Raw genomic sequence first — 14,707 nt, 5'->3', positions numbered from 1 at the left:
CGATACTGAGTTAGTGATTTATTTTGCTTGTTTGTTTGCTGTTAGAGACTGAGGTGCAGAAAGGGGGAAAAATAAAGAACTTCCCTGCTTTTTCTACATCTGCAATGGAACAAGAGTACTTTTTAAATATTTTACTTCTGCTTATTTCTTTGCAGTAAAACATCATAAAGTTCCAAGACAGACAAATGCTGGATGTTGGAGCTAGTGGTATGAGAGGCTGAAAACAGAATGATAGGATGTGGGCTATGGATGCATTAAAACACAAAAGGAATCATTTTGATTTTAGCAGATATTTGAAATGAGAGGTCTTTAAAGTCTTGCTTTCGTCTAAGAATACACTTCCTTCTATGAAGGGTGAAAGAATTTGTAGTACTTAGAACACCTAACATGTCTTCCATTTAAACCAGACAAAAGCTGGATTTGACATTTCTGATACTATAAATCTTCCACAAAAATAACCTGGCTTTCTGTCATCTCGTTTCTGAGAAATGAGAATTTCAGAGAATTCTCCTCTTACCTTTTTCGGTCTTTTTAGGCTTTGCTGTTACATAAAAGGGCACAATCCAATTTGAAGGGAAAAGGGAAAAAAATCTAATCTGAAAAAGAGATTTTGTTTATATGAATGGCTAGCTAAACTTCTAAGCTGGCAGTGATGAAACATGTCAAGCATATCTCTTGAAATTTTAACTGCTGTAAATACTGGATTAAAAAAATTAAGCATGGAAATGGAGTTGTTTCCCCTGGGGTAAGCAAAGATCTGAAAGCTACTGTTCTTCTGTCTTCATGTTTGTAGACTTTGTCTGGTGTTTCTGTAAAAAGAAAAAGAAATTTATACCAACTGTCCTAACGCAGATAACTGGAGGAGCAGGGTTTGTGGGTTCTCATCTTACTGACAAACTAATGATGGATGGCCATGAGGTTACAGTTGTGGACAACTTCTTTACGGGCAGGAAAAGAAATGTGGAGCACTGGATTGGTCATGAGAACTTCGAACTGATAAATCATGATGTCGTTGAGCCCCTGTACATTGAAGGTGAGTAGTTTCTGCTTCAGTATCTGCCCTTTGTTGTGCTTTATCCTCCTAAGTATGTATGTCTGTAAAAAAAAATAAAATTTATGCGCTGACTTCTGGATTGGTCTAATACCTGTATCTGTTGTTCATTATTAGCTTAATTTCTTTGACCAGTGTGGGCTGAGAGGCTCAGAGCATGTTTGTCTTTGAAATGAGTTCTTCCTTTCTGAGTGGACAGAAGGAAAGAAATCTTAAAAACTTCCTAATGTGACCAATTTTGTGAGAAGGCAAGGTGGCAATGGGTCAGTCTATCTGTCCCATTCATTGTCTCACGTCCCTGTGCCTGCACAGGCTTATGCACACGGAGTCTACAGCCTAGAGATGTCATGAACTGAGAAGTTTAGTGTGACTGCAGCCCTGAGTGAGACAGCATAAATCCTACAGCTGTATGTAGTCAGTTGAAAGGAGAATAAACTCTTACAGAGCGCAAATCAGCTCACTTTCCTTAGTTGCCTTATGTGACTTCTGTGGAAAAAATTGCTTCTACTTTAGGTAGAACCATTCCACAGCCTGTAGAACAGGAAAATGGCAGCACTGCATTTCCTGTTTTTAACAAAAAACCCCCAACCAACCAAAAACCCTAAAGAAAGAAAGAAACAAAAAACTCTACTGCTTCAAAGTAGAATTAAGATCTAAACTGTCATGAACCTCAAACTATTATGCCAGATTGTAAGGCAGCATTTAACATAGCCGTATTTGAGAGAGAGATACATTTATTGACTTCTTTGGGAGTATGTAAGGATATAGTGAATCAATGAAAATGTTACTCAAATTAGACTGCAGTTCTGGTGGGTTTACTCCATCCATTTAAAACGGTAGTTGTGTCATTTTTTTAAGCAAAAAATCTGAGGTTGTATTTTTTTTAATGCTTGCTGATTTCTAATGGATGGCATTTCAGGGGAAAAATCTCTAGCAATTGCATCTCTGGTGTTATTGCTTGTGGTGAATTCTTGACAACACTATTGAAGCAGTCCTGCTAACACATGCTCCTTCTCTGTTCTGACAATGCACTGGTTCAGTTACTGACAGTTATTTTACTTCAATTTTCTGCTTCCACTGACAGGATAATGGGACTAGGATCTTATTAATTGGCTGTAGGTGCTGGTGGCTTATAGCTCAGCCAGTTCAGTTTGTCAGCTTTCCTAATCTTTCCCCTGCATTACCTGTTTTCTGACTGATTACACTTGAGACGTTCCAAGAGAATTACCGTTGCTAATACTGTTGCCCAGTTACTAGGCACTAATGAATGGGTATTCTTGGATCCTTCAGCTACCTCTCCCATGCCCTATGTAATTACGACACCAATTCCCCATTTTGTACTGACAACAAATTATAACATGTTATTCAGTGGGCAGCTTATTGAATGTTTTCTCATCCTCCAACAGCATAAATTAAAGCTGGCATGGCTTAATATCAGAGTAAAATTAACTTCGATATACTTGTATGGGAACATTTCATTTCAGTGCAGATCTTATATTCCAACCTAGGAAAGGGGAAGAAAAAAAAAAAGGAGGCAATGAGAGAGAGTTATTTTAAACAGATTAAGTAGTTGGCATATGGATCAATACTTATTAGTCCCAGTTTCTCCTTTTTACTTGTAAATAGAAGTTTGAATGACTGTGAAGTCATGACAAAAGAAAGTTTGTATCTAAAGAATTCCTGTTTATTTGCTTTCCTGGTTAAATAAGGTCATATAAGGATGTTTGACACTGAAATTCCAGAGAGAGTAATCAGTGCTTTATTTCTGAAGGAGACCTCATTTCTGATCTAGAAAAAACAATGTGTGCACTTTTGATATGGAAAGTGAGTTTAGTCTCAAGATGTGTAACTTTCACTAAATCTCTTGATGCATTCTTTTTTTTAGCTTCACAGTGATGCCCACACAATCTGCCTTGTCTGAGTTGTTATCTGATCCATGACATGAAGTGGCACTCAGCATTCTTGGATCTTGATCTAGATTGGCCAGAGACACAGTGATAAATCACCTGAACACACATTTTGTTTCTCAGCTCTGTGATAACTACAGTTAACTGTAGTGCTGAATGACTTTCTCCTCCTCCACTAGGATTTCCTTTGCTTTAGCATTTGGAGAAGAAGTTAGTAGAAAACTCAGAAGACACATCTTTCACTTAAGCTTTGTCAAGCAAAAAACAAAACAAAAACCCCCACAATCTCTCACCCTTAAAAAAACAAAACACACCACCAAAAAACCTGCCCAGAAAACCACCCGCCCAGAAAACCACCCCCTCATCCTAAAAAAACCCCACCCAAACCATACACCCCACCAAAACCCCCAAAAACCACGCACAAAAATATAAGCCAGTTTCAAGGTGACGTCATAAGATGGCAGTCATACCACAAACTAGATTCTTGTAAAAGCAGGTAATACCCCTCAGTCTTGAGGTCTGGTTATCAACTTCCTTTAGGCATGTACACCTTCTTGTCCGCAGTAGCTACGGCAGTTGAATAAAACTGGAAGAAAATGTCAGACAGGTATGCACAGCCCCTATCCTTCTCCCACTGGCATTTCTTCTTCCCACTTCTTCAGCACCCTTTGGAATCCTTAAAACAATCTTTTATAGGGTGATACATGCACATTCCCTTTACCCTCAGCCATCTCTTGGATTTGAAAGATGTCCTCCTCAGCTGAACCGTTTCATAGAATCATTAAGGTTGGAAAAGACCTCTAAGATCATGAAGTCCAACCATCAACTCAACACCCCATGCCCACTAAACCATGTCTTGAAGTGCCACATCTACACATTTTTTGAACACCTCCAGTGATGGTGACTCCACTACCTCCTCGGGCAGGCCTTTGGTTTCTTTTCAGTTTTTTGCGGGTTTTTTGTTTGGGGGTTGTTTTTTTTTTTTCCTACTTTGTTTTTACCACTCCTTTCACAAATTTGAAAGAAAAACGGGCCTGAAAATGTCACAGGTTTCCAGTGCTTTATCACCAGTGGCTCAGTTGAACTGATTTCATTTCCCTAATCACAAATGCACAATAAGTTTTGAATGCTTTATCATGGTATAAAAAATTTATAGCTTAAGGATGTTCTTCCCTTGGAAGGATGTTCACAGTAGTCCTCAAGGGCTATGCTTTTTAGAGATTTTTCTTCTTCTTTCCAACTTAATTAGACTGCACTGCCCACTTTGTTTTTGAACCGTAGGAGAACAGTTGCAGTGTAGGAATTTTGCTGGTGGCCTCCAGTGCTTCACTGCTTAAACAGGAGCTCTTCATAAAATACTCATACAATACTACTAAAATTGCAGTCCCTGGAACCTGAAGGCAAAATAGGTTAGTGAAGGGTACTTCCATTCTGATGCTCAAAGGAAGACTTTTAAAACAAATTAAGTGCATTGCCTAACTAATGTAATATGAAATAAGTGAGAAGAAAAGAGCTTGTAAGTGGTATGTAAGGAAGAACTATTTCATCACTTGCTTCCTGAGATGAATTCAAATAATGTGAAGATCACTTAAATAAAGCTGATTTTCACTCTGCAAAAATTCCACCACAGCTTGTTGAAAACTAGGTTTGGAAAGGATTGTGAAGGGATAGGTAGAGAGAAACAGCATAAAAACTCAGGTCAGAGTTCAACTGTGCATTGGCTGCAGGTATCTTTAGATTTCTTCATTTTTCTGAGGCACTGCTTGAATTACTTGCTGCCTGCAAGCAGTGGCCAGCAGCTTCTTTGAACATTTCTTTTGTCAGCGTCCAGTCTGCCCCTTTTCTTTGGTTTTATGACAGTACCATGCTAGGGGGAAGGGGATGCTTATGTTCAGAGGCATAACTTGAGGCACTCATTTTCATTCATATTCATGGCTCACCTGTAGGAGGCATGTCCAAGTTCAACAGACCAATTAATTTTTACCCCATGCTACTTCTTTGTGTTATTGCCTCAACAGAAGAAATCCTGCAAAATAATTAGATTAAATTTTATTCACTGCTGAAGCTTACAATGTCAACAGTGACCAAAATAAGGAGAAATTATTCCATGTCACACTTCATCACGCAGAACAATTAACTATCTTCATGTTGCAGACAGAATCCTAGAAGTTTCAGTTGCATTAGCAATACGGACAGGGCTTTGAATTGAGCCTGAGCTGGAAGCTTGGTTCCTCCAGCACTCACCATGTTAGGCTGTCTTTGAATCTATAGATTGCCTTCTGTGAAAAGCTCTCTTTTGATGCTGCACTGCAGTTGACAGTGAATGGAAGTTGATATGAGAGCAAATAGCAGAGCAGTCTGCTACATGAAATTGTATTTCTCTGCACTTTTTTATGTGAGAATAAGTCCTCACCAATGTGACACACCTGCCAAAATTGTATCTCTCTAGCTTTCTGGGCTGTTTTGACATCTTCTAGGCAGCTGGTTATCTCTACTCTAGAGATTAACGGGTGTAGACCAAAGAGAGTGTGGCGACATACAAGAAGTAGATATATTTTGTGGCATCTGCTTGAGCACACTAACTGTCAAATATCATTACTGTCAAAATGGTAAAACTTGGGGTTGATGGAGTCATGCAGATTGCCTTAGAAGCTGATCCTGTGTTTATTGTCCTGTGTGAGGAGATTTGATTTGAAATAATTCCTCCTTGTTTTGGTCACTATTGACATTGTAAGCTTAAGCAGTGAATAAAATTTAATTATAAATTATTTTGCAAGATTTCTTGTATTGGGCAATAATGCAAAGATGCAGCAAGGTGTAAACGTTGACATGCCTCTTAGAGATGAGCCAGTATGCACTCACAGGAGGTATGAGCTTGCCTAATAGACTTAAAACTTCCATTTAATCTAGAGAAATGTGACTATACATGCAAGTGCACTTAACTAAGGATTCGGAAATAAAGTAGGTTAGATATTTTACCTTGCCAACTTGGCCAGTGTTTTTAAAGCTTTATTATCAGAACATGTACTTATCTTAAAAAGGACATAACTTTTTAATATGAAGGAGATGCTTGTGTTTTGAAGGCTTTTAAGTATTTTAAATTTTTTTGTTGATTAAAGGATCGTTGAAAATAGGTACATTTCACATGGATAAATCAAGTCATGTATATACACTGTCACACTAACCACACTGCTTTTTATATTAGAGAGCGGTCAGGAAGCAAAGGATTGTGTACTTGCTTTGTCAAATGAAATTTGGGAATCAGGGAAGAAGGGGAAGCCTTAACAGGAAACACGTTCCTCTAACATTTCAGTGTTCTCAGCTAGTTGAGAGCAGGTGATAACTTTGTATTTGGTTTTTTTCCCCCCCCCTACTAGTTGTATCTCATATACAGCCTGTGCTGTTTAAGCAGGTATAGTTACATTTAAATGGGGGAAAAGGAAAATTTGGGTGTTTGCTTTTTTTGTTGTTCATTAAGGATGCTTTTACCCTGTTTTTGGCAGCAGGATTAATTTAAAACTGGGAAAAAAACCTCATTATGGCACAGATGCTGTGAAAGTTAAACCTAACAGGGCTAACAATAATCAATAAATTGTCCAAGTACAACATTATATTTTATATTGTTGTAATTTGCTACTGCTTGTTAATTATTAACCACCTGAGAAAACGGTTGAAAGAAAAATGTTTGAGTGTACCATTTGACTAATAGTGCTCTGTTCTGGGGCAAGACAGCTTTATACTATGCAGTATTGTCTCCTGACAGAATAGCAGCTAGCCTTGAACTTTTCCAGGTTCTTTCAGGTTTCAGTGCTGAGGCTTCTTAAAACAAAAGCAAACTTTCCTTTTGTAACACATAGGGAATTGCTTTCCCTTCTGCCATTCTAATTCTTACATCACCTTTTGACTACTTTTCTTGGATGACCTTGTTAGGGGATTTGTTCTTTTTCTTAAGCATCACTATCTCTTATTTGATCTTATGTTTAATTTTTTTTTGGCATTTGTTTATCTATGTTCATCTTCTTTTAAGTAGTTCTGGCTAACTGATTCATATTACATAGAAGACAGAAAGATATTTTTGTATTTACAGTAGTTGTATTATGAAAGACTTGCAGGCTGAGGTTTTTTGAGTAACAGTCACTGCTTGTGAAAATGAGTCCAGTTTTTAATGGTTTGGTTTTTTTATAATTTATTATAATTACAATCAACCCTGATATGCTCACGTTAGGATTTGCCTAAGGTTTTTATGATTACCAATGTTAAACAACTAGTATCTTGGGATTATTTTAGGTTTCCTGTTTAAGACTGATTCTGGTTGTATTGGGTCTGGCTGAGATAGAGTTAATTCTCCTTATAACAGCCCTTATAATGCTGTGCTGTGTATTGGTAGCTAGAAGGGTGTTGATAATACAGCAGTGTTTTGGCTGAGCAGTGCTCCCACAGCATCCAGGCTGTCTTTCCTACATTCCTCTTCCACCCCACTAGTAGGCTGGGGGTGGGCAGCGTCTTGGGAGGGGACACAGCCAGGACAGCTGACCCAAACTGACCAAAGGGATATTCCATACCATATGACATCAGCTCAGCGATAAAAGCTAAGAGAAAGGAGGAGGAGTGGAGGGAACACTCGATTTTTCAACGTTTGTCTTCTGGAGCAACCGCTATGCGTACTGATGAAGCTCTGCTTCCTGGGAAGTGGCTGGACATCGCCTGCTGATGGGAAGTAGAGAATAAATCTTTTGTTTTCTTTTGCTTCCATGCGCAGACTTTGCTTTTTGCTTTATTAAACTGCCTTTATCTTGACCCACGTGTTTGGTTGGGGTTTTTTCCCCCCATCCTGATTTCTCCCTCCATCCTGCTGAGGAGGAGAGTGATAGAGTGGCTTGGTGGCACCTGGCATCCAGCCAAGGTCAACCCACCACACTGGTGTACTGCACAGCCTATTGAGTTTTTTTCAGTTCTTTAAATTTCACGGGGTGAGCTGAGCTTTTTGAAGCTCTGAAGTACGAAGATAGCAGCTTTCCTGATGGCCTGTTACAAAACCAAAGTTGGGTGAAGTCCTGTGCACTTGTTTTCCATGTATCAGATACCGTTTATGATACCTATACATGTCTTATGAACTACCTTGGTAGAAATGACTGCCATGCTTGTTCTGGAAATACACCATTTTATGAAAATGGGTAAATAGCTGAAAATAAACAAGTAAGCCTGACTACCAGATGACTAGACAACAAAGCACAATTCATTTAGCTTAAGATAGAAATAAACTGAAGTAGGAAAAGTTGGAGAGAGAAGGAAGTTCTGCTTGATGATACATGTGGCCTTTGAACTTAAAATCTGTTACAGCTTTTATTTTCTTATCTCTCTCTGTTCTCTTGTGGTAGGAATAATTGTTAAATTAAGAATCATAGAATTATAGCATGGTTTGGGTCAGAAGGAACCTTAGAGTTCATCTAATTCCATCCCCTCTGCCATGGGCAGGGACACCTTCCACTAGACCAGGTTGCTCAAAGCCCCATCCAACCTGGCCTTGCACACATCAGGGAAGGGGCACCACAGCTGCTCTGGGCAACCTGTTCCAGCACCTCACCACCCTCACAGTAAATAATTTCTTCATAGTATCTAACCTAAATCCGCCTTCTTTCAGTTTAAAACGTGTTATCCCTCATCTTATCACAACACTCCCTGATAAGGAGTCCCTCCCCAACTTTTCTGTAGGCCCCTTTTAAGTACTGGAAGGCTGCAATAAGGTCTTCCCGGAGCCGTCTCTTCTCCAAGCTGGACAACCCCAACTCTCTCAGTCTGTCCCCACAGGAGAGGTGTTCCATCTCTTTGACCATTGTTGTGACCCTCGTCTGGACCCTCTCCAACAGGTCCATGTCTCTCCTGCGCTGAGGGCTCCAGAGCTGGACGCAGGACTCCAGGTGGGGTCTCACCAGGGCAGAATCACCTCCCTCGACCTGCTAGGCACACTGCTTTTGGTGCAGCCCAGGATATGGTTGGCCGCCTGGGCTGTGGGCGCACTTTGCCAGCTCATGTGTGCTTTTTCATCCACCAGTACCCCCAAGTCCTTCTCATCAGGGCTACTCTCAATCCCTTCATCCCCCAGCCTGTACTGATACCGGGGGTTGCCCCGACCCAGGTAAGGGACCATGCACTTGGCCTTGTTGAACCTCATGAGGTTCGCACGGGTCCTAGTCTATACTCAAGACTGTGGTGTAACTGTTTAGGTTTTTTGTACTAGGCTCTATTTTGCTGTTGTGTGGAATATGTATTTCCTATGGGTGATTGAATCTTTAGGTGTGTTTATGCAGCAAATTTAATTACTTAAGACTGGGACTTGCACTACCTGGGCAATCTGTTGCCAGTACCCGAGCTACCTTACTTTAAATTATGTTTGGCATCAGTATACCTTCATTGATTGTAACGTATGGTCTAGTGTGTTGGTTAATTATATTTCATAATTGGGATGGGGGCTGGAATCTCTGTATTCTATTCGAGAGGTTTTTGGGTTTGGGTGGTTTTTTTTTTCTGATAAAGCAAAAATGCTGTATTATCTGAAGTGCAGCATAGAACACCAGTGGAGCAAAGGCAGTTGGGGAAAAAGGACAAAAGTTGCATGCCCATATCTTGGCATATATAGTTAGATATAAATATGATACTAATCCCATTAACATTTCATTGACAAGTGGCTTACAAATCAAAATACAATCTATATTTCCCAAAATGTTTCTGCTGGTATTAAAAAATGTTTCTGCCATCTTTGCTTGGGATTCCATTTGAGAAAAGTGTTGTGAAGCTGGTAGTTACTTAAAAACCTGATGGTAATAGAATGTTGCATATACTTTTGCAGCTTCTAAACATCTCTGAAGTACTCGTAGCTAAAATTTTTACAAGTGAAAAATGTCAACACCCAGACGGACTTCTGTATCTGTGTCAATAGTGTTGATATATACTATGCTTTGCTTTGTGTTTTACTAAAGATTAAGTCTTGCTTTGGTTTGCGCATATATATAAACTGTAGTAACAAAAGTGCTGAGTTCCAATGTTAGGAAACGCAGAAAGAAGTACTTGTTTCTTGAACCTTATGTTTTCTCATTCAATATGTTACAAGAGAAAATAATAATACTTTCTTTTCCCCTCTCTGGTTTTCTGTAGTGGACCAGATCTATCATCTAGCATCTCCTGCTTCTCCTCCAAATTATATGTATAATCCTATAAAAACATTGAAGACCAACACTATTGGGACATTAAACATGCTGGGTAAGAAAAAAGATTTCCACTTACTTATCTTTGTCAGACATAATGTAACTTGGACAGAGTTATTGGAGGGAGGGGAGAATGAAGCAGATGAGTTGAACATTTTAAAACGTTGATTCTTTAAGAAAAATAAGGTGGGGTTTTTTTCCTCTCTCTGAAGATGTTTGTACTTTTCCTTTAAATATATCTGCAGGTGAACTCTTGACAACATGCAAAAAGCTATCAAAGCACAAAAACTTCATGCCTGTAACTTGACTATGGAGTCATAACTGTGCAATAATTACAGAAGTCATAGAAACAATTAAGAGCATGGAATTTTCATAGTAAAGTTGTGTCCATGACTGCACTTCTCACCTTGGTGACTGTGGAACATGCCCACGGTTGGCATGAGTGACTGTTCCTTTCCACCACAGCAAACATTGAACTAGGTGGAACTGTGTTGGCTCTGTAAACCCTGAACATCAAGAGTACTGCACCCTCTTGCGCATGCCATGGCTAGCAAATTCTGCAACAACGTTTAATGTCTAGCTTCATGCTAGATAACTACAAGGCAACATTTTCAGCTTTGTCTGTTGGTTTTGATGCGGGGAATGGGCCTATGAAAAGAAGCCCTCAAGCCTTCACTACTTTTTCTCCCATCTTTGATTCATTTGGCATATACTGCAGCTTGAACTGGATGTCAGTGATCCTAAGAGTTATTATGAGGCAAAAAAATTCCTGGGCATTATCTCAGCTGAGTTTCTCATTTGAGTGACACTCTAGTGAGTACAATTCAGAGAATTAAGTGATTTAGAAACTATTGAGGTACCAGACAGTTGTACAGCATAGGTGAGAGACTTCTTTGGCCATGCCAATTTGAAGGCCAGAAGGTCATTGAAATGGAATGCAGAATAATCTCAGGTGATGGGTAGGATCATCCAGGCAGTTTTAAGGGGCATAATAAAGGGAAAATGATTGATTTTGTCCTGCTACGTGTTATTCTGTGTGAGTTTCTTTATATAGGTTATCTTTAAGTTTTGGTAGTCATAATAATTAGTGTGTTGTTTCAAGATCCTGATTTCATAACTGGAAGGGTTTGTGCTTCCTTGACCTTTATTTAGGGTGTAATATATTAAGTTCTTGGATCTTGGTTCAGTGTAACTTTTAGTCCCAGAAGCAAACACATCACACATGTGGGTGCTGCTCTGCTGTTTCTCAAGTTTTCTAGCTTGGGAGTGGGAGCTATGGATGTGATTTACAGCTAGATTTATCTAGAGAGAGAAATGGAATTTTCTTTAAAACATGTAAAACAAGATCACACTACAGCAGTTAACATGACTAAAAGATTCTTGCACTTGCTTTAATAATGTTGTTCTTTCCCTGTTGCCCAAAATTTAGGGTTAGCTAAACGTGTTGGAGCACGGCTGCTGCTGGCCTCTACATCAGAGGTATATGGAGGTAAGAAGGATAAAACAGTGTTTAGAGCTCTTGAGATGTGACTGTGTAAAAGGGTATTTACAAACCTTTTGTCAGGTGATAGAATGATAGATTTTCATCACTGTCTCAGCTCGATTTCTTTATCAGATGTACTTCTCACATTAGTACTGCTTTAAATCTCTAGTTGAAGTGGTGGAAGGAGGCTGACTTTGTCTAACTTTCCTGTGTCTTAGTTTATGTCTCTTTTTCCAAAGGGCTTGTGGGGGAATTTTGAGTTTTGAACTCAAATTGAAATCCAGATGCCATAACGAAAACCTGTGAAGAAAGATAATTTCAGTAGTAAATCTGCATGTCTCTTCCCCAGTTGCTTATGAATTGTATTGTTACCATTTAGCAATTGCCCTAGTGTGTAAGAGACAGGGACATAACCTCCAAGCTAACAAAATAGTGATTGTGCATGCAGGCTGTTGTGGTGTCTCTTAAAATGTAATACTCAGCAATAGTGCCGTATCTCTCCATCCTCCTCATACTGTTACTGAGAAGTGAAGTAGTGAGAGAACAGCTGACAGAACTGCTAGCTAGATGCAATGAGAATCTTTAGTGCTTCCTTGGGTTGTGTAACAGACTGTGTGCCTACTAGAGAAACTTCCTGCTGTTGTGAACTCTTGCCTAATTGATACTAGCAATGTTGCAAGGTTAATGGAGATATTCAGGCACAGTCACCAGCTCAACATCGGTAGTTGTGAGAGTCTAGGCTTTAAAAAACAAACAAGCAAACAAAAAATATTAATCACTGTAACAAGATACAAAACTTTGTGAGGAAAAAGTGAGGAAGGACAAAAACCATAACCTCAAGGAGTACACTTTTGGTGGAATAACTTCAGTCAGATTCAGAGTAAATACTAAGAGATCCACTAAGATGACCAGGCAACCAAATAAACAGCTTGACCATGTGCAGCATTCCTACTGCCTCTCTCACCTTTGCTTATCCATGGTCAGGCTCCACAGAGAAAAATGGTAGTCCCAAGGACTCTTCTGTAATTGAACAAACTCCCTTCTAGAGCAGGGGACCCACAGGCAAAAAAACCAAACACACACCAGATTTTGTAGCCTCACTGCTGTGCTGCAGTCTGCCTGCTGAAGTGGAAAACTTGAACTCACATTATCAGTCTTTGTTGTGCTAGTAAAGCCAGTGGAGAGAGTCTACTCACATCGCACATCTGGCTAAACAGACAAAGCCGTTTTGCTGAAAAATAAGGGACAGAAAATAAAGTCAGAAAATCTCTTTTAGCTCTTTCCACAGGAGTTCTTAAGGAGATCCTCAGGTGTGTTGTATAGAGAGTTTCCAAGTGCTTCATAGGGCTTGCTCTGACAGAAAGGAGACATAAACTGAAGCAGACTTTCAGATCACAGCACCTTCTGGGGCCCTTTTAAGCATGCTACAAGCTTTTATAATCATGTAAAACCTCTCTGCCTTTAGCATTGCTCTGTGGCTCTTCTGTGGCAGGAATTCATATGTAATCGTGTCTGTGAGCAGCATAAAAACTGAGAGGGTTAATTAGAACTGACTGTCAAAGTTGTTTCAAAAATCAGCCGGTAACACTTGAGAGTTCTGTAGTAATGTATGCAAACTTCAAACCTGGAGAGGACAGGGCTGCACAGGTAGCAAAGTGGGGAAATGTAACAAAGTGATTATATTGTTTCAAGCATATAGCATGCGCATGCACAGAGATTCCTAGGAGGTTTTTGGTTGGTGGTTGTTTTTTGTAATCAAGAACTTCTGTATTGAGTCAAACCAAAAACTGCCTAACCTGATTGTCTGTGCCCAGTGATAGCTAGTAAAAATGCTTAGGGTAAACCAGAAGAAACATAGCAAGTACATTGTGGTACATTGCGCTCCTCTTTCTTCTTTAAGAAATGCAGTACTTCTCTATTTTGTCCATTTTGCTTTCCTTGTTTCTTATTTTATAAAACTTGAAGATGCTTTACTTTCTTTTTTTTCCAAATACAGTAAAAAGTGCTGTCTACATAACCTATAAAGTTTCCTCTGATTTACATTAGATAAGAGTCTTATTTGTGCCCTACCTCGGTCCATTTTTGCAGAGAAGAGTTGAATTTAACCCTCTGTTTGCCCAGTCTTTTAAGGGAAAGCAGGTGATGGCTGTTGTATGCTTGTACTCAGTTATCTTACTAGTCTCACATCTTCGTAACTGTCATTTTCATGGTTCTAGTGGATACACTTTTAAGGAGTAGTGTTGAAACTTGGTATTATTTAAATGCATACTCCAGATAGAAGCTGTTGAATTGTATAACTCCAATGAACTACTGAAAGATTCATTATATATAGTCCCTCTTTTGATAGAAGGTAATTAAGGTGCTTTTTTTTCCCCATAGATCCTGAAGTTCACCCCCAAAATGAGGATTACTGGGGCCATGTGAATCCAATAGGTCCAAGAGCCTGCTATGATGAAGGGAAGCGGGTTGCAGAAACCATGTGCTATGCATACATGAAGCAGGTATTAAATTTTTAACAGATTCAGTGAATTTCCTGTAATTATGAAGGCCAAATGTGTGGCAAAACTGGTATATGAGTGTTTAGGGGTAGGAAGGCAAAAGAGGATGTCTTGAGCAGGAGCTGCAAAATCTGTTTTCTTTAATGCAGAAGTTTTATTGCTCCCATCTGTTGTGTTTTTCAGATGAGCAGTGTTCTTCAAGAAAATGTGCTTTAGCCTTCTTGATAGACATATTATGTCTTTCAGTGTCATAGATAGTTTTTAGACATATTAAACTGAGGTGACCTTACTCATTTGTGAGTCAAGTAACAGAGTTGTTTTAAGTTGGTCCTGTAACTGAGCAGTGCTTTGATGAATAGGGTCATTACTGATAAACGTGGGGAGTTTAATACGCATAATTGAAATCAGAATATACAGGTAAAAATGAGGAAGTTCTTTAATGAGTACCCATATAGGAGCATTGTATTTTAAATCACTTTAGAAATGTCTTAAAATTACATAGGTGTAAATACAGCCCTTAAAGAAAGACATGAATACTCAGCTATGTAATATGTTTTTTTAGACAA

General features: G+C 39.2%; 1 protein-coding gene across 4 annotated transcripts in view; it reads left to right on the top strand.

Moving 5' to 3' along the window:
• The window catches only part of UXS1 (UDP-glucuronate decarboxylase 1), a gene marked incomplete at its 5' end in the record, with an annotated part of 63,603 nt that overhangs the window by 26,412 nt on the left and 22,484 nt on the right, over window positions 1-14,707 (top strand). For all 4 annotated transcript variants that reach the window (XM_082014426.1, XM_082014424.1, XM_082014425.1 and 1 more), the window contains 4 exons: window positions 853-1,033; window positions 10,111-10,215; window positions 11,590-11,649; window positions 14,023-14,144. In XM_082014426.1, coding sequence (XP_081870552.1) covers window positions 853-1,033; window positions 10,111-10,215; window positions 11,590-11,649; window positions 14,023-14,144 — 468 coding nt within the window. The remainder of the gene's footprint in view (window positions 1-852; window positions 1,034-10,110; window positions 10,216-11,589; window positions 11,650-14,022; window positions 14,145-14,707) is intronic.

This window comes from Phaethon aethereus (assembly GCF_964289735.1).
Source record: "Phaethon aethereus genome assembly, chromosome: 1".
Classification (NCBI taxonomy): domain Eukaryota; kingdom Metazoa; phylum Chordata; class Aves; order Phaethontiformes; family Phaethontidae; genus Phaethon; species Phaethon aethereus.
Note: the sequence above shows the minus strand (reverse complement) of the source record. Positions and strands in the feature narration are given on the sequence as shown.